The sequence below is a fragment of the Stenella coeruleoalba genome, assembly GCF_951394435.1.
Source record: "Stenella coeruleoalba genome assembly, chromosome: 9".
NCBI lineage: Eukaryota > Metazoa > Chordata > Mammalia > Artiodactyla > Delphinidae > Stenella > Stenella coeruleoalba.
In genome coordinates, this window is record NC_137155.1 from 102,290,679 (window position 1) to 102,310,635 (window position 19,957).

General features: G+C 44.5%; 1 protein-coding gene and 1 long non-coding RNA gene across 3 annotated transcripts in view; one reads left to right on the forward strand and one right to left on the reverse strand.

Annotated features, from left to right (window-relative positions):
- Positions 1-8,572: 8,572 nt before the first annotated feature.
- On the forward strand, positions 8,573-19,941 carry HTR5A (5-hydroxytryptamine receptor 5A; the record flags this gene model as incomplete). Its single annotated transcript, XM_079932501.1, has 2 exons — positions 8,573-9,313; positions 19,157-19,941. The coding sequence occupies 2 exons, from the start codon at positions 8,573-8,575 to the stop codon at positions 19,487-19,489; spliced, it is 1,074 nt and encodes a 357-aa protein (XP_079788627.1). The 3' UTR covers positions 19,490-19,941.
- The window catches only part of LOC307192058, a 42,483-nt gene continuing 31,723 nt past the window's right edge, over positions 9,198-19,957 (reverse strand). The window contains exons 4-5 of one of the 2 annotated variants that reach the window (XR_013829948.1): positions 19,148-19,215; positions 9,198-9,305 (exon numbers count right to left, since the gene is read on the reverse strand). This is a non-coding gene — a long non-coding RNA (uncharacterized lncRNA). Of the gene's footprint in view, positions 9,306-15,921; positions 19,216-19,957 lie in introns of those variants that run through there. The other variant, XR_013829949.1, reaches the window with a different exon arrangement.

Here is a 19,957-nt window from a genome sequence, read left to right on the forward strand (position 1 = left end):
CTACAACAACGAACCCAAAACAATTTAGAAAATGGGAATAGGAACATACATATTGATAATTACCTTAAATGTAAACGGACTAAATGCTCCCACCAAAAGACACAGATTGGCTGAATGGATACAAAAACAAGACCCATATATATGCTGTCTACAAGAGACCCACTTCAGACCTAGAGACACATACAGACTGAAAGTAAGGGGATGGAAAAAGATATTCCATGCAAATGGAAGCCAAAAGAAAGCTGGAGTAGCAATTCTCATATCAGACAAAATAGACTTTAAAATAAAGACTATTAGAAGAGACAAAGAAGGACACTACATAATGATCAAGGGATCAACCCAAGAAGAAGATATAACAATTGTAAATATTTATGCACCCAACATAGGAGCACCTCAATACATAAGGCAAATACTAACAGCCACAAAAGGGGAAATCGACAGTAACACATTCATAGTAGGGGACTTTAACACCCCACTTTCACCAATGGACAGATCATCCAAAATGAAAATAAATAAGGAAACACAAGCTTTAAACGATACATTAAACAAGATGGACTTAATTGATATTTATAGGACATTCCATGCGAAAACAACAGAATACACATTTTTCTCAAGTGCTCATGGAACATTCTCCAGGATAGATCATATCTTGGGTCACAAATCAAGCCTTGGTAAATTTAACAGAATTGAAATTGTATCAAGTATCTTTTCTGACCACAACACTATGAGACTAGATATCAATTATACAAAAAGATCTGTAAAAAATACAAACACATGGAAGCTAAACAGTACACTACTTAATAACGAAGTGATCACTGAAGAAATCAAAGAGGAAATTTTAAAATACCTAGAAACAAATGACAATGGAGACACGACGACCCAAAACCTATGGGATGCAGCAAAAGCACTTCTAAGAGGGAAGTTTATAGCAATACAATCCTACCTTAAGAAACAGGAAACATCTCGAATAAACAACGTAACCTTGCACCTAAAGCAATTAGAGAAAGAAGAACAAAAAAACCCCAAAGTTAGCAGAAGGAAAGAAATCATAAAGATCAGATCAGAAATAAATGAAAAAGAAATGAAGGAAACGATAGCAAAGATCAATAAAACTAAAAGCTGGTTCTTTGAGAAGATAAACAAAATAGATAAACCATTAGCCAGACTCATCAATAAAAAAAGGGAGAAGACTCAAATTAATAGAATTAGGAATGAAAAAGGAGAAGTAACAACTGACACTGCAGATATACAAAGGATCATGAGAGATTACTACAAGCAACTCTATGCCAATAAAACGGACAACCTGGAAGAAATGGACAAATTCTTAGAAATGCACAACCTGCCAAGACTGAATGAGGAAGAAATAGAAAATATGAACAGACCAATCACAAGCACTGAAATTGAAACTCTGATTAAAAATCTTCCAACAAACAAAAGCCCAGGACCAGATGGCTTTACAGGCGAATTCTATCAAACATTTAGAGAAGAGCTAACATCTATCCTTCTCAAACTCTTCCAAAATATAGCAGAGGGAGGAACACTCCCAAACTCCTTCTACGAGGCCACCATCACCTTGATACCAAAACCAGACAAGGATGTCACAAAGAAAGAAAACTACAGGCCAATATCACTGACGAACATAGATGCAAAAATCCTCAACAAAAGACTAGCAAACAGAATCCAACAGCACATTAAAAGGATCATACACCATGATCAAGTGGGGTTTATTCCAGGAATGCAAGGATTGTTCAGTATACGCAAATCAATCAACATGATACACCATATTAACAAATTGAAAGAGAAAAACCATATGATCATCTCAACAGATGCAGAGAAAGCTTTCGACAAAATGCAACACCCATTTATGATGAAAACCCTGCAGAAAGTAGGCATAGAGGGAACTTTCCTCAACATAATAAAGACCATATATGACAAACCCACAGCTAACAACGTCCTCAATGGTGAAAAACTGAAGGCATTTCCACTAAGATCAGGAACAAGACAAGGTTGCCCACTCTCACCACTCTTAATCAACATAGTTTTGGAAATTTTAGCCACAGCAATCAGAGAAGAAAGGGAAATAAAAGGAATGCAAATCAGAAAAGAAGGAGTAAAGCTGTCACTGTTTGCAGATGACATGATACTATACATAGAGAATCCTAAAGATGCTACCAGAAAACTTCTAGAGCTAATCAATGAATTTGGTAAAGTAGCAAGATACAAAATTAATGCACAGAAATCTCTGGCATTCCTGTATACTAATGATGAAAAATCTGAAAGTGAAATCAAGAAAACACTCCCATTTACCATTGCAACAAAAAGAATAAAATATCTAGGAATAAACCTACCTAAGGAGACAAAAGACCTGTATGCAGAAAATTATAAGACACTGATGAAAGAAATTAAAGATGATACAAATAGATGGAGAGATATACTATGTTCTTGGATTGGAAGAATCAACATTGTGAAAATGACTCTACTACCCAAAGCAATCTACAGATTCAATGCAATCCCTATCAAACTACCACTGGCATTTTTCACAGAACTAGAACAAAAAATTTCGCAATTTGTATGGAAACACAAAAGACCCCGAATACCCAAAGCAATCTTGAGAACAAAAAACGGAGCTGGAGGAATCAGGCTCCCTAACTTCAGACTATACTGCAAAGCTACAGTAATCAAGACAGTATGGTACTGGCACAAAAACAGAAAGATAGATCAGTGGAACAGGATAGAAAATCTAGAGATACACCCACGCACATATGGTCACCTTATCTTTGATAAAGGAGGCAGGAATGTACAGTGGAGAAAGGACAGCCTCTTCAATATGTGGTGCTGGGAAAACTGGACAGGTACATGTAAAAGTATGAGATTAGATCACTCTCTAACACCATACACAAAAAGAACCTCAAAATGGATTAAAGACCTAAATGTAAGGTCAGAGACTATCAAACTCTTAGAGGAAAACATAGGCAGAACACTCTATGACATAAATCACAGCAAGATCCTTTTTGACCCACCTCCTAGAGAAATGGAAATAAAAACAAAAATAAACAAATGGGACCTAATGAAACTTAAAAGCTTTTGGACAGCAAAGGAAACCATAAACAAGACCAAAAGACAACCCTCAGAATGGGAGAAAATATTTGCAAATGAAGCAACTGACAAAGGATTAATCTCCAAAATTTATAAGCAGCTCATGCAGCTCCATAACAAAAAAACAAACAACCCAATCCAAAAATGGGCAGAAGACCTAAATAGATATTTCTCCAAAGAAGATATACAGACTGCCAACAAACACATGAAAGAATGCTCAACATTATTAATCATTAAAGAAATGCAGATCGAAACTACAGTGAGATATCATCTCACACCAGTCAGAATGGCCATCATCAAAATATCTAGAAACAATAAATGCTGGAGAGGACGTGGAGAAAAGGGAACACTCTTGCATTGCTTGTGGGAATGTGAATTGGTACAGCCACTATGGAGAACAGTATGGAGGTTTCTTAAAAAACTACAAATAGAACTACCATATGACCCAGCAATCCCACTACTGGGCACATACCCTGAGAAAACCATAATTCAAAAAGAGTCATGTACCAAAACGTTCATGCAGCTCTATTTACAATAAGCCTGGAGATGGAAACAACCTAAGTGTCCATCATCGGATGAATGGATAAAGAAGATGTGGCACATATATACAATGGAATATTACTCAGCCATAAAAAGAAACGAAATTGAGCTATTTGTAATGAGGTGGATGGACCTAGAGTCTTTCATACAGAGTGAAGTAAGTCAGAAAGAGAAAGACAAATACCGTATGCTAACACATATATATGGAATTTAAGGGAAAAAAATGTCATGAAGAACCTAGGGGTAAGACAGGAATAAAGACACAGACCTACCAGAGAACGGACTTGAGGATATGGGGAGGGGGAAGGGTGAGCTGTGACAAAGTGAGAGAGTGGCATGGACATATATACACTACCAAACGTAAGGTAGATAGCTAGTGGGAAGCAGCCGCATAGCACAGAGAGATCAGCTTGGTGCTTTGTGACCACCTAGAGGGGTGGGATAGGGAGGGTGGGAGGGAGGGAGACGCAAGAGGGAAGAGATATGGGAACATATGTATATGTATAGCTGATTCACTTTGTTATACAGCAGAAACTAACACACCATTGTAAAGCAATTATACTCCAATAAAGATGTTAAAAAAAAATCACCCCAGAATGTGGCTGGTACAAGGTTCCATAAAGAAGCTTCTTTGGTGGAATGGCAATATTGCTTTATCATCAGGTAATTTGCTGATGTTGGTCTTATAGAGCTTTGTTTCTCAACTGAATTTTTGAAGTTATTTGTCTTACTTCAGCCTGTTCCTAAAATGTTGTAATGTTTGGTCCACCAAGCCGTTTCATTCTGGTATGCCCTCAGAGGTATAATGAGCCCAAGACCCAGGAAATACTGACGTTCTACACCTTATGATTCTTCTGTATTCAGAGACGGTCATCATACTGTGATTATAAAATGAAGCACAGGTCTGTATTGTTATGTGAAGATGAAAACGTGAGTTCTCCTGATCCTATAAGTGAAAGGAGTTTATCCATGTGATTATGCACCAGGCCTACTGCCACAGCCCTGTGTTTGTAATGTTAATGAACACTTTGAGCTTCCATAATCCAACCTTAAACATCCAAGTTATGAGAGAACAGACATTTCCATGTAATGGTTATGTGAACAATACACTTACTATTTTTATTAGTGATAGCGTTTCCCTCTGTCTGAAGGGTTAAGGATGAGAGGTTGCTAGCATTTGGTGGTATTGTTGTTTTTTTCCCTTTGACACTTATGAAAAGAGATGGAATACACAATATAAATGGTTGGTGATGGAAAAAAAAAAAAGAGCACAGGCTTGTAGTCACACTCAGGTTCAAATACTATGTGATTTGGGGGCAAGTTACTTTATCTCCAAGGTTCAGTTTCCTCAATTATAAAATAGGGATAACAATTTCTCACAAAATTTTTGTGGTATGATCATACAGGTACACTTATTTAATGCCTGGTATATAACATAGATTTTATATAATAAGAATGACCTTTTAACGAATTATTGATTTCATAAAATTGTGGTAGGAATAATCTTACCCATCAGATCCTTGCAAGTGGGGTAGAATAAGGTTCTGTTCTGTGTTTCCAGTTTTTTCTTACTTTCAAACTTTTAGTTCAGAATCAGCTCCTACTTGAATGAAACAGATGCATACTTTCCCACTAAGAAAATGAGAAAACGTAAAATAAGCAGTTTTCTATGTGCTTATTTGGCTTAACCACAAACTGTAAGTAACTTCAAGAGGCAATTGAGCCTGCAATCTAATTATTGCTAGAATGGCCACAGAGTATGTTTTATAAAGACATGTTTTAGTAGGTGTCCTATAATTTGTTCATATGTCTGTAAAACCACCACACAGCATGTCACCTTACTTATTTAGTAATCTGGTTGCATCTTTTGCAAGTATCTTTTGTTGTTCTTGTTTTTTGTGTGTTTTTTTGTTGTACGCGGGCCTCTCACCGCTGTGGCCTCTCCCGTTGCGGAGCAACAGGCTCTGGACGCGCAGGCTCAGCGGCCATGGCTCACGGGCACAGCCGCTCCGCGGCATGTGGGATCTTCCCGGACCGGGGCACGAACCCGTGTCCCCTGCATCGGCAGGCAGACTCTCAACCACTGCGCCACCAGGGAAGCCCTTTTGCAAGTATCTTTTGCTGGATGGTGTATTCATCTGCCAGAGCAGCCATATCAAAATACCATGCAGTGGCTTAAGCCACAGAAACTTCCTTTCAGTTTCACAGTTCAGGAGGCTGTAAGTCCAAAAGCAAGGTGTCAGCAAGGGCGGTTTCCCGAGGCCTCCCCCTTGGCTCCAGATGGCCACCTTTTTGCTGTGCCCTCACGTTGTCTCCTCTGTGCGCGCACATCCTTGGTGTCTCTTTGTGTCCAATTTCCTCTTCCTGTAAGAACACCAGTCAGATTCAATTAGAGCTACTCTAACAGCCTCGTTTTATCTTAATGATCTTTTTAAAGGTCTTATTTCCAAATACAGTCACATTCTGAGGTACTGGAGATTAGGACTTCAACACGTGAGTTTTAAGAGAGAAGGGATACAGTTCAGCCTATAGGTGGTAAAAAAGAAAATGTTTTCCTCAAAACTGGCATTTCAGAGGTGCTTTATGGCAGATGGGAGTTTTACACCTGTTTGCATTTTTTCAAGCTGAAAGTGTGACCATGCTTTAGGATTAAAAAGCTGAAATGCTCTGATTTTTCCTTTGTGTCTGTATAAGAAGATAAACCAGAATTTCTCAACAGAATTTGGTTCTTCTGGAAATACTCCGTTGGATCTCTTCTTTGTTAGAACGTTCCATTCAGTTCTTAAGTTTATGATGCTCTGATCTGCACACAGTACACTCAGTTATCCCCGGCTCGGTCCCTTATTGGACAGCTACTCACTTCACTATCAGTACAGACAGCTGTGGCAGGCAGTGCTGCGGGGGGGGGGGGGCATGGGGTATAATTTCAAGCCCATGATGCCTTCCAAGCTCTGTATTGAGAGATATCATCATCAAGGCCTGACTACCAGAAATGCAGCTCATCCGCTCCTCCTGGTCATGGGCCCTGGCAACGGAATGCAGAATGGTTCAGACCTTTTTTTTTTCCCGAAAGAAGGGGATCAATCATTTACATCTCCTTCTAATCAGTTCTGTGACTCCAAAAAGGGGATGTGCTCTAAATGAGCACGTCGGCCCCCTGACTAGAGCCACGCAGAGTAGCAGTGCGCAACGCAGCCACTGCCAGCTGTTTTCACGAGATACTTGGTGAAGCGGCTCTGCGAACAATCTTTATTTAATGAACAACGTTCTCTTCAACATTTCCTAACAGGGTCCTCTCCTCTGGGTTCCAGTGGAGGAGCTTCTCTCTTCTCAGCGCAGTCTCCTGATGCTTGTTTTACTCTGTTAGAAATGGAATCTTGTAACAAAACATTTTTCTCATGTTCAAATAGCTAAAAAGCTTCCAACCAAATTTGTGGCCAACCACTTGTAAATGTACAGGATTCCATGACACCCATTGTATGTACTTTTAAAATTGAAAGCTTAACGCCACCTTACTTTCCTTTCTGTCATCTCACTTTCCTGATTTTAATTTATTGTATCTTGCTATATCATGTGTCTATTTTTCGTCACAGCTTCTGGGTAGGAACTTGTGATATTCTCTCAGTTGCTGTGGATACGTGTATGGTCATGTGAGTGTGTGTGGGGAAGAGTTACGCGCGCCCTCTCTTTCTGCGAGTGAGATGGAGCTTTCATAGCAACTTGTATCCAGCTTTTCCCTTTGCAAAAAGCAAACGTGACAGAACGCACTGGAGACTGTGCACCTTCTCTGTGACTCGGAGGAAACGGGTTAAACGTTCTAGCTCCAATACCTCAGCCACCTCTAGGGCAGCAGCAACTGCTATCTTGCTTTTTCTCCTGGAAAGAAAACCACCCTTGAAGGGAAGAACCAGGTGTTGTGTAAGAACGCAATCATGCACTGAACTCATCCAGAGCAAAAAAAGCCAGCGAAATCATCTTAGACCCTTAACTGGGAACACACGTAGCAAAGGTTAAGACCTGTGGAAAGCTAAGAACCCGCTCAAGGTATCCAGACCGCCCCTAGAAGGACGTGGGTAGGCGGTGGCTAGAGAAACGTTTCAAGGAAAGTTCTTTGGTAAACTTGTTCCACCGGGGGAACTCATTTCGGGGAGAAGCGACAGCACCATGGACAGCACCAAGCCTAGCGCGCTGGGGCGGGGACAGCACCGGGGACAGCGCCAGCGCTGGCGCCGCGAACCCCGGGCGCGAGGCGGCCTTATCAGCTGATACCTTACGTAGGCTGGATCCCCAGCTCGGTAAGCCAGGTCTGGGTGGGCGCGCCAGCATTCGCTCTCCGGAGCCGGAGCCGCAGCCCCAGACGGGGCGGGGAAGGGGCGGGGGAACAGCAGAAGGCAGGACCTAGAAAGCAGGTCCCTGCTTGGCTTCCCCAGCACGGAGCTGAGGTTGCAGCCCGCTGCCGCCGCGGGCGAGAGGGGCGGGAAAGGAGGCCGCGCGGCGAGAACTGCCGCTCTGACGCACCAGCCCGTCTCTCGGCGCCCACACGCTCCGGGGGCGCCCAGCTCCTCCTCCACTTGGGAGATGCCCGACTCTGGGCGACTAGACTGCTGTCTCCGCCGAGGCGAAGAGCCCTGGTCATGTGACAGCTTAGACGGGCCCCGGCTGCGAGACACAGCCCCTCGCCTCTGCTCTCCCAGCGCCTGAGGGATTCAGACCCGCCGCGGCTCGCAGCCCAGCGCCCTCCTCTCCTCTCCGACACACCGTCTCCCACGGAGGCTCGCTGGCGGGGGGTCGGGGCAAACTCCAAGACACTCTCCAGAAACCCTGCCACTAGCCAGAGGTGACAAACATCCGGAGTGGCTTCCGACACAGTGGTCACCACCCCTCCTCCCGAGCGCCCCTTCTCCGCACACCGGCGAGCCCGTCTCCTGGCCCAGACATGGATCTGCCGCCGAACCTCACCCACTTTATCCTCCCCACCCCCGCCCCTCTGGAGACCAACCGCAGCTTCGACGCCGAAGACTCGCGCGCCAGTCTGCCCCTGGTCTCCGTCTTCGGCGTGCTCGTCCTCACCTTGCTGGGCTTCCTGGTGGCCGCGACGCTCGCCTGGAACCTGCTGGTGCTGGCGACCATTCTCCGCGTGCGCACGTTCCATCGCGTTCCGCACAACCTGGTGGCATCCATGGCCATTTCGGACGTGCTGGTGGCTGCTCTGGTCATGCCGCTGAGCCTGGTGCACGAGCTGTCCGGGCGCCGCTGGCAGTTGGGCCGGCGGCTGTGCCAGCTTTGGATCGCATGCGACGTGCTCTGCTGCACGGCCAGCATCTGGAATGTGACGGCCATTGCGCTGGACCGCTACTGGTCCATCACCCGTCACCTGGAATACACGCTCCGTGCCCGCAAGCGCATCTCCAACGTAATGATCACGCTCACCTGGACGCTCTCCGCAGTCATCTCCCTAGCCCCGCTGCTCTTCGGCTGGGGGGAGACCTACTCTGAGGGCAGCGAGGAGTGCCAGGTGAGCCGCGAGCCCTCCTACACCGTGTTCTCCACCGTGGGCGCCTTCTACCTGCCGCTCTGCGTGGTGCTCTTCGTATACTGGAAGATCTACAAGGCGGCCAAGTTCCGCGTGGGCCCCTGGAAGGCCAACAGCGTCTCCCCCGTTTCCGAAGCTGTGGAGGTGGGTGTTAACGTGATCCTTAAAAAACTTTGCTTGCATTTGCACAGGCCTCATCCCCAGCACATCTCCCCACACATCCGTAGAAAGTGGGACTTCTTAGTATTTTGGTGGGGGCTGGAGGGGAAGGGACGGAGGTAGACTGGGAGAGAGAAAGAAAGCATCACAGACTCTGCTCTGACATGCTCAGATTCACAGAGCAGGTCATCTCTCATGGGTTCTTTCCCTATATATAAAACGAGGGATCTGGACTACAGAATTCTACAGGGTCCCACTAGGCTTGAAAATTCTATGGATCTATAACATCCTTTAGAACGCCTGAGGAAGTTGGTGTCTGGGGCTGCACTAGAGAAAAGTGCAGCTTCCTGTATTTACAGTGGGGGGTGTTTGAGGAGGTGGGAAGGGAGGGACGGTCATCTGACTTGGCAGGAAGACTGCCGTACATCAGGCAAAGCAGGTTAGTGTTTCAACCCAGTCTATTTTCTCTTTGCCAATTAATTTTGCGAAGTGTGGTATCTCCTGGGTTACTGTCGTGCCCAGCATCCTCCTGTCCTCACGCAAGGTTAAAGATACTGTTTACACCTGTCTCAGAGCCTCTGCCCTTGTTATATGCACCCACTGCCTGTGGTGCTGCTTTCTGGGCCTGTCCCCACCCCTGATCAGACTGTCCGTGCAGCTGAGGACCACTTGCTTGCCTCCCGGGACATGAGTAAAGCTGCAGGAGGAAATTAAAACGCTAAGGCAGACACTTCCCCAGCTCTTTACAAGTGGCATTTAAGGTACGGCAACTGCTACAGCACCCGTGAGGGCTCTTTTCTCATCTTCTCTCCATCCACGCTTTCCTGCTTTTTGTTCACTCTTGGTAATCTGACCCTATGATTCAAGATTCGGGGACCATAAGAGTTCACATGAATCCACCGGCTGTGCAGGCTGCCCACCCCCTACCGCACTCATTGCCAAGGGTGATCCCTTGAACCTGCTTCACACATTTACGTTAGATCAGAATACTATGCAGCACCCATTTCTGTTCCTGGTTCTGGGACAACAAAGGAAATTCCATTAAGCACACTGAGCACATACTACAGGTTTGCTGCAAGGGGTCAAGGAATGATAAAGACATCATCTTTGCCTATGAAGAGTCTGGTCTAGTGAGAGAGACATGCATTGTGAACATTGCAATATGATTGTATTTTTCGAGTCAGTAGCTAATTCCAAGTATAACCAGTCAGTCAAACTTAGAGGAACCAGAGGTGTAGGTATGGGAGAAAGGGGAGGGCATCATTCTAGAAACAAGAAGGAAAAAGGGGTCAGAGGGCACCTGTCCTTTTATCTAGAACAAAAGTCTCACCCAAATTACCCTCCCCTACCCCAGGGAACATCTGGAATGTCTGGAGATGTTTTTGATTACCAAGACTTGGGGACAGGGTACTAACGGCATCTAGCGTGTAGAGAGCAGGGATGCTGCTAAACGTGGTACAACACACAGGACACCCTGAACAACAAAGAACTATTCAGACCAAAATGTTAATAGTGCCAAATTTGGGAAACCCTGACCTGTTAGATTTCTAAACTGGACACAGAGTGCTGATGGGTAAGAGTGCCGCCAAACTGCCTGGAATGCCCGTGTGTGTGCATCCACCCCGATTCCAGGTCAGGAACAGGAGGCTGGCTGCCCACCAAGGCCCTCCTTACACAGATCCTCTTCTGCTGGGGCGCTTATCCAGGTAAACACAATTTATAATTAATACCAAACAGCTTTAGAAGGGAAAAGCAATTATACTTCTGTCTCAGAGGGCTTAGTGTGGAAGGAAGAGGGGTTTTCACTGCTCAGCTTTGGAGAGAGCAGAAGCAAAGCATTGTTTCATGTTCCTTCTCTGCCGGATAACTTTCAAAAATGGGTCCCTTGGCTTTGCAAAGCCTCTAAGTGATCCAGGGCTCTGCATAAAATGCGGCACTGCCTCTGTCCTCATGTTACTGTGAAGGGTTAATTAAAAACCAGGCTTCCTGACTTCTCGGTGGTAGCAGGTGCCAACGTTTCTAAATACAGTTTTACCACCAACTAGCTATGTTACCTAGGGAAACACAACGCTTCTTCCCTGTTCTGTATCTTCAGAGTTTTATTCAAATACATACTGAAAGCCTAACCCTTGTCAGATACCAAGATGAAAACAGGAAACACAAGAGAGGCAGGCCTTGCACCCTTGACAAAGTCTGATGAAACCACTACTGAAGAGCTGACGTGAAGACAGAGCTGGATTTGTGCCTTGCCAGTGTAAGGGACTGCGGCACTTTCGAGGTCTGAGTGGGTTGACATCGTCTGTATGAGCAGCTTTGTTTGTTGGGCGTTACTCCAGTGGGAGTTTATTGGAGTGAGTCCGTCCGTGGATGCCTGAATTTCAGAAGTGAGGGACTGGCACGGCTTGCAAGACCAAGTCCCCTGAGAGGAACTGCCCTTGACCGACAGAGTACGTTCAAGACTGGACCCAGGCTGCAGAACATGCAGACTCGCCCTAAGTTTAGTTTTCATCCCCCTGATCTGGGTCCTCATTCGGCCAAAGCTTCAAGAGAGACCATCGAGGACTGTCCAGATCGCCACCACTGCTGTTGCTCCTCCTTGAAGATGAAGTTTCATCTGTGGAGGCCTGACGTTCAGACTGCACAGCAATCAACATACCCGTCTGTCAGAACAGCGCTGTGCAGAAGCTTTAAAGCTCTGGACAACAGATACTGAATCACAGTGAACCGATCAGTAGAAAAAGGTTGGCTGGTTTCAGTTAGCAATGGGGATTTACTACATATGATAACATAAGATTCAAAGGCTTAATGTAAGTTCTGAAGATGTGCTGACACTAGTTTAATTGATGCCTGTAATTTCTCTGAGGCAAGGAGTCAAAGCCTTAATTACTGAATTAAGGGGTGGGCTTCAGTAGGCAATAGTTCTTAGACAGGTGTCATGTGGTTGAATTAATCCACCTGGAGTACGGCCCAGCCTTTTCACATTGGTACAAAAAGGCACATTCATGATAACCTAGGAAGAATCAATCTGGACTCTCATGCATTCTGGTCTAATTAATCTTTCTGTCTGTGGTGTCTTTTGTCCATAAGGACTCCAGGATCATTGCTATTTCTTCAGTAATGTCTTGAATTATATACAGTGTACACATTTTCATGTACAGACCAGCTATAATCTCATAATGTGTAGGGACAGCAGTACACTTTATCTGGAAGCGGGTTCTACTTATTAAATTTGCAGTTGTGTTACAGAAACTAAAGTATTCTGATAATGATCCTGAAATATCAGTTACAAGTTGGCACACAGGATTGTTAAAGATTTTCACTGCTTGAATTTTTGTATTAACTAAGGTCTACTTGCCCTTAAGCCCTTCAAATAGCCACACCATCGATCTGTCTCTCATGGTCTTATTTCAGCATCTGTACAACCAATCATTGTTTTCAATGTTTTAAAACTTACTACAAGTCGGTTTGCACGTTCCCTTTTCCGATGGCTTTAACATTCTAGGCTGAAGGAGCTGCTGTTTTATAATTGTGGGGATAATGGTAGGTATGGTGACACCCATGTAAACAAGGAAGCTGTACTGCTGTACATCTGTAGTTACAGGCAATTCCCCTCAGAAGTTTAGAAGGACAGGAAGTTGTTGGGTGATAATATCTGCCTTGGAGGGACTTCACTGGACAGATTTTAGATAGTTGTCATTTTGATCTTTAGCCAATAGGGGACATTGATTCTTTCAAAGATTCTTCTGCTGACGATATTTACAGGTGTTCTTGTCTAGGCTCCCAAATCTTTGAAAACAGAGGTGCTTTTGAATGTTTTATCTAGAGAGCCATATCTTGTATTATTTACTTTCTAAGGATATATGGCAATGTCTAGCCCCATATTGGATATTTTCTAAATTGGCAATTTCACATTTAAATTTATTTTTTCTTATTAAATTCCCTAATTCAGGTTTGAGCCCATTTATAGAAAGACAGGACAAGATTATACTTCAGCTGTTGGGTTTACATCAGAATACTGCTTGAAAGTTTTCTGAAGTCTATTTTCTATACTTAGTTTATAATTTTGAATCCTTATTTAATCTTCTCTTAAAAAAGCCTTCTGAACTTGCTTTATGTATTTTATATTTTAAATTTCCACAGCTGGGTTATACAGCTCTTCTCTTTTCTATCCTTCTAGTTTTAAATACTTTTCCTCATCTGAGGGAGATTTTAATTAACTAGTTGCTGCTGATCTGTAGTCCAGGACAATAAGAATTTTGTTCAATACTCTTAAAAAAAGTCTAAATTCAGGCTTCCCTGGTGGCGCAGTGGTTGGGAGTCCGCCTGCCGATGCAGGGGACACGGGTTCGTGCCCCGGACCGGGAAGATCCCACATGCCGCGAAGCGGCTGGGCCCGTGGGCCATGGCCGCTGAGCCTGCGCGTCCGGAGCCTGTGCTCCGCAACAGGAGAGGAAGTCTAAATTCTACAGCAATTTTTTGCCCTTCTCCCTGAAGTTTAGAAAAATTCTTAATTATAGCCTATATCTTAGCTCTAGACCAAGGTTTTAACTGAAATTCTATAGATTTGACTTCTTGTCTGGCAATTTTACAATGTGATTTTGTTTTTCCTGAGAAAATCCCTGAAGAAAGGATAGTTCATTTAGGAGGTCAGGTAAAGCTGAGTAGAAATGTAGATGGGAGATGTAGATGTGCAAGGTGGGGAGGTTTTAGAAAGTTACAAAATCTTTGAGACTAACTTAGAGTTAGAATTTTGTTTTAAGGTCTTAGCAGAAGTAAAGAAGCTGACTCTCAACTGTTTAGTGTTTGTCTTCTAATTTTTCTAGAGTTGATCTTAAATATGTTAATTTATTGATTTTGACTTTCAGAAATTCCTCATTAAGTAAAAAAATTTTCTTTCACATTTATCAAGAGAAATGCAAGAATTAGCATTATAGTGCAATTTAAAATAGGAAATAGAAGTTCACAAAGGAGAAGCTTGCGACTTTGACTTAGACAAACCATGACACACAAGAAAAAGGCCACTACAGTTGGCCAACAGTTTGTGCTTGTGCATGGTGTCTCAAATCCTTGACCACAGGCCAAGAGGGGGCCATATGACCACCAATCCAATGAGCTGGAATACCAACTAGACATGGTGACATTTTTTTCATAAATTGACAAGATAGCAAGTGCCCTCACTAAGTTTTGTGAAGAACCCAAAGCAAAGTTTGATCACCTGCTTTTTCACAAATTGGTCACAAGTCTAACAGTCCCCAAATCATTAGCCTCAGATCTGCCTTGGAATGGATTAGAGCTTATCAAGCCAATGCCTTACGGAACAATCCTTTTTATATTCAACAGAAAAAAAAAGGTATTCCAGCACAAAAGACAAACAAACCAACCTATGAAAACAAGGCTTTGCATATTTAGACAAACAACAGCAAAAACAAAGAAAACAACAATATAGTAAGTAGGTTATGTCATAAAAATTTTCACTAAATGGTATACCTCCAAGACAAGAGATCTAATAGCCTTACACAAAAAACATAAGTCAATTACCAAATGGTGCACCTCTCAAACAAAGGTCTAGTTACTTGATACAAAGACCTAAGCTGAATGATCTTATTCAAAGACCCTTGGTTACAATCCTTGTATAACAAAACACACAGAGTGAGAAGAGCCCGGTGGAGCTGGCTGGAACTCAGCTCACTGAGAATGATGTGCATCTGCAGATCCAAAGGCAGCTGGAGTCGGGGGTACAGTGAATGCACCTGCAGTCCGAGGATCCTGGGGAGGATCCACAAAATGATCTCGGTGGACTCTCTAGAATGTCCAAGGATGATACAACCACCACACAGTATCTGAAATAAAAATACTCCCTACTATATAGTAAGAGAAAGCTACACTTGTCAGGCACCATCTGACAGAGCAGAATGCCCATCATCTGTGGGGACTGGGGACAGCGTTGAGTTCAGGGACTGGAGGACATGGAGGGGAGCAGTGAGCTGACACCCCCAGAGTGGGGTTACTGCGTGAGACTGCTGTTGGTTGACTGCAGCTCAGAGATGCACTTATTGGGGTGAGTCCTGCCCTAACTGGCTGACGTTCAGAAGTGAGGGCTGACACCGACTGGTTGGTTTGCAGGTGTATATTCACAGAGCTGCATTGTCCTTGATCCACTGAAGGGGTTTAAGCAAGTAGCAAGGCTCTTTGTTGCCACAGCTACAGAATAGCTGGTCTTTTGCTAAGTTTGTGGGGACGTTCTTATTCTGCCCCTCGTGGAGCCCTCCTTAAATGGGTAAGATCATTTCTAGCTTGAACATCCTGACTCATCAGTACATCTTACATCGTGACAGTGACCTGATCTCACCTGCAAGTCACCTGAAGCCACACTTCCAAGGTAAGAGTCTTCACCCCTTAATTTCAATACGCACTACTGATGATAATCTATTGATTATCTGTGATATTAATAGGGAGGTGAAGCAGAATAGTTTGAGGAAATAAAAGAACATGCTAGATTTATGATTAACCAGTAAACAGTTATTTAACACATACCATTTTGAAAGAATGAGAAGTCTAACTCATAGGTACATGTTCCCCCCAAAATTCGCTTATTTGGAGATGTGAGGCTAAGTGTTCACTTAGAAAATTTTTTCATGTGAATCTTAAATTGTGAGGTTTGTGCTTTAAAGGATATAGCACTTCGAAGATAGATGGGAAAGGTGCAATTCGGCTTGAATGTTCACCTTTTTTTGCCCCATTACCTCTCCTTCTGTGAATCTACTAATGACCATGATGAGTAATTGACAGAGTAATCAATAGAGTCTATTCTCCAGACTTGATTAAGTGCCTTATTGCAGTCGTCGATGAGCAAAGAGCTAAGGAGTCTGTAAGTCAGAGAGCCATAGGGTGAGCAGCCAAAGCAACCACCTGCCAGCATCGGGAGCCTGAAACTCCCCAACGGCAAAGCCCCTCCCGCAGCTGAGCCTCTGCTGTCCCGGAAGAGCCACTTCAGACCAATGACACTCTCACCGAGGGAGCTGGTATTGAATGCCACACACAAGAGACGGACCCATAAAATGCTCAACATTTCTCACCAAGGTCATAGAGAGTGTGCTTTTCTGAGAAACATGGAGTTCTCTAACCTATGAAAATTCCTTACTCAAAGCAAACCATAAAAACAATGTATTTAGGAAAAAAAGTTTAATTGGAATTCAAAATAGAATTCTAAGAAGTGGGAGAAGACCCCATGGAACATTAAAAGAACTGTTAAAAATGAATTTAGATTCCTTGCTGGAAAGGGGTCCCACGAATGTGCTCCCAGAGTGTTGTGCTAAGAACTCAGTGAAAAGGACGGTGGGTAGAATGCCTGGGGGTCCTACTGACAGAGAGAAATCATCCTGAAGACAAGCTTAGGAATAAAGTAACTGGGAAGTCTTCAAGAGTACGCTTATGCAACATTGGAACTATCACACAGTGGAAAATTCTTGTAGATACAATGAATGCATGCTATGTTTGGGAACAGCTCATAAGAACCCGGGTACTTTATACTGGAAGAATCCAGGATTTCATAGTACAGCTGCCAAATACCCACACAAGCAGGCCCACACTTAACGGCACTTAACATTCCCTTACGAGGACCAAGATTGGAAGTGATGGGTTTCCATAAAACTGTCTTATAATACTTGGGCTATAGAAATATTCATATCCCACGCTACACCTGGAAAACAAACAACCCTGTGATCCTGTGTCTCTCGGACGAATGATGAGGTACTGTGCTACATTCTGATACGGCAGCCCCTTTGGATACAGGTCAGGATTGTGTCTGAAGGTACCAGCAGAGTCTCAAAAGAGGCAGACATTCTCAGTGTCAATCATTAGGAGAGAAGACGGCTCCTCAGAATGGAAACTTTGCAGCTTTTTCCATTATGCAAGAGCAAACTCCTACTAATAGAACGTGTAGCACTGGGGGTGTATCTCACCCTTCATAGAAGACTGGTCATACACTGGTAGTCCAACCGTGGGGCTCACTGTGTCTTGCCACTGGAATTTGAGTATCTAAAGGGCTAAGCATGGGCTTCTGGAGTCAACCTGAAAAGGCACTGACCACAGGGAAGGCAGACAGGGAGCGGGGACGGGAGGGGTGGAGAGATTCCCTAGAGTGTGTCATAGCTCAAAAGCCAGAATATCTAGTTATGTGTTGCTGTATTTATTTCTACTGTTACCCCAGGGCCTTTGAGTCTGGTTTAAATGTTCCGCTTTTACACCAGGTGTGCTATAGAGAATTAACGGGTGGTCACAATGGCGTCACAACCCTGAGTGGCCAGTCTTAGCAGCGAAAAGGTCTGAAAGGAAGGAGAATTTCTTAGGGATTTAAGAGTCAGGACCAGAATTATTCTTCCATTGCCATCTTTGGGAAATGGCTGCCTTGATGCCATTTTGGGATTGAGTTTTATTAAGGAAATGGGTAGTTTTCCCTATTTTCTTTATGCTGAAAATTGAAACTAAAACTGTGTTTGCATTTCTATAAATTAACTCCATGAAATGCATTCCCAGATACACACTAATAAATAAGAAAGGTAACTATGGTTCCATCCAGGGGTGAGACTGGGAGACAGAAATTCTCACTTCTTATTTTATATGTGCTTTTAAGGGCTGCAGAAGAAGGAACTATTTGTTTCAATATTCACGATCTTCTGTTTAATTGTATAATGCTTGGGGTTTCACTGTTTTTCAAACAGATGACAGGAAGGCTATCACATAAATTTAATAATTCATACATGAGCTAACATTCCCTTAACTATAGTGTTCCTATTTTCAGCTCACTTACTCTATACGATAGGGAAGCTGCTGGGGCGCAAGCTGGGTAATTCTCCTTTTCAAGCGTACGGGGGTCACAGAGGCTGGAGTTGGGAAGAAGAGGATTTAATGTCAGGGTAGTCTCACCACTAGTGAATGACTGATCGACCCAGAAACTGTCCCACATTGTGACTGGAGCAACTAATTTGCTCACTTAGCAAATCAGCCCACTGCAATTTCCTTATATTTAGGGGGCCTCATCATCAGACACCCCTTATTCCAGTTCCCCAAAGATCTAAAAAATAGGGCTGGAATGGAGGAAAGAGCTTCCTTTCCCAGGAATTCCACCCCTTTAGAGAAGGGGTGTGAAGCTGGAGAACGTAGTTCAGTGGGAACCTGCCTTCCAGAGGACTTGAGAGAACCTACGTGGAGGGACTCTGAGTTTAGAGCCTCTGTTTTCCATAAAAGTCGGGGGAGGGGGCGGAACACAGAATAAACAGGGAGATAAACATCCTGGTGAGTGAACTGTCCCAAACAGTAGAATATGTTCTGGAAGCACAGCAGTAGGAACCTTATACCAGAAGAAAAGTTCTAGAAAATTCTAACTTTTTAGAGGGGATTCACAGCAACCCAGAAAGTTCTCGATTTTGGAATACTGGGTCCTGCGTGTACGGGGTTTGATAAGGATTTAGCGGGCTCCTGATTACTCGTGTTCCGCGGTCGTAAACTGTAGACACCGCATGACCTGCTTACTTCTGTTGTTCCCTGTTGAACAGACGGCAACAGGGACTCCGTCGTCGTTGCATTATTGCAGACGTTCCTATTTTCCCTCCATTTCTAAGATGTAAGCAAACACCCAGCTCTGTCAGCACGTTTTCATAGCCGAGGGTGGTCCCCACATGCTGCCCGGTCCCTGCACCGGACAACTGAGGACGTTCTCTTGAAGTGGATGTGCGGGGCTCACGCCCACCCGCATCTAGGTTCAGCCCGCCCAGACCCAGCAGGCGTGAAGAGGCGGCTCTTCCTGAAGCCTCTGCTTACCTTTTCCAGGTGAAGGCCTCCACTCGGCAGCCCGAGATGGTGTTCACCGTCCGCCACGCCACTGTCACCTTCCAGACAGAAGGGGCCACGTGGAGAGAACAGAAGGAGCAGAGAGCCGCCCTAATGGTGGGCATCCTCATTGGGGTGTTTGTGCTCTGCTGGATCCCCTTCTTCACCACGGAGCTCATCAGCCCCCTGTGCTCCTGTGACATCCCCGCCACCTGGAAGAGCGTCTTCCTGTGGCTCGGCTACTCCAACTCTTTCTTCAACCCCCTGATCTACACGGCCTTCAACAAGACCTACAACAGCGCCTTCAAGAACTTCTTCTCCAGGCGCCAGTGACTGTGAGGCCGGCACGGGCAGGAAGTCTCCCCGAGCTCCATCTATTTCCCCACCCCCACCCGGCACCACCTGGAAGAGACAAGCCTTCAAGTTCCCCAGGTGGTCCTCGGAGCTGAGCACCTCACTTCTGCACTCCGGGCAGGAACGCGAGTCTCCACAGGCAGTACTGGGGACCCCGTTTATCCAATTTATCTGCTATTCCTCACTCCTCACCGAACAGCCACGGACTTGGCCCACAAAGTGCCCTTTCTTTACAAAACCCACTCCAGCGTGCTTACTGTCCTGGTCCCAGGGAAGTCCAACCAGGCAGATGAGAGGGAGGAGATAAATCCATATAGGCAGGTTGAGAACAGACAGGAAACAATGAATAAGAAGTCACAATGGGGACATCTGGGGAACAGGAAACCATAACTGCAAGTTTCCGGGAAGAGCCCCCATTTCGAGTATTCCATCCTGCAGTCCTAGGAA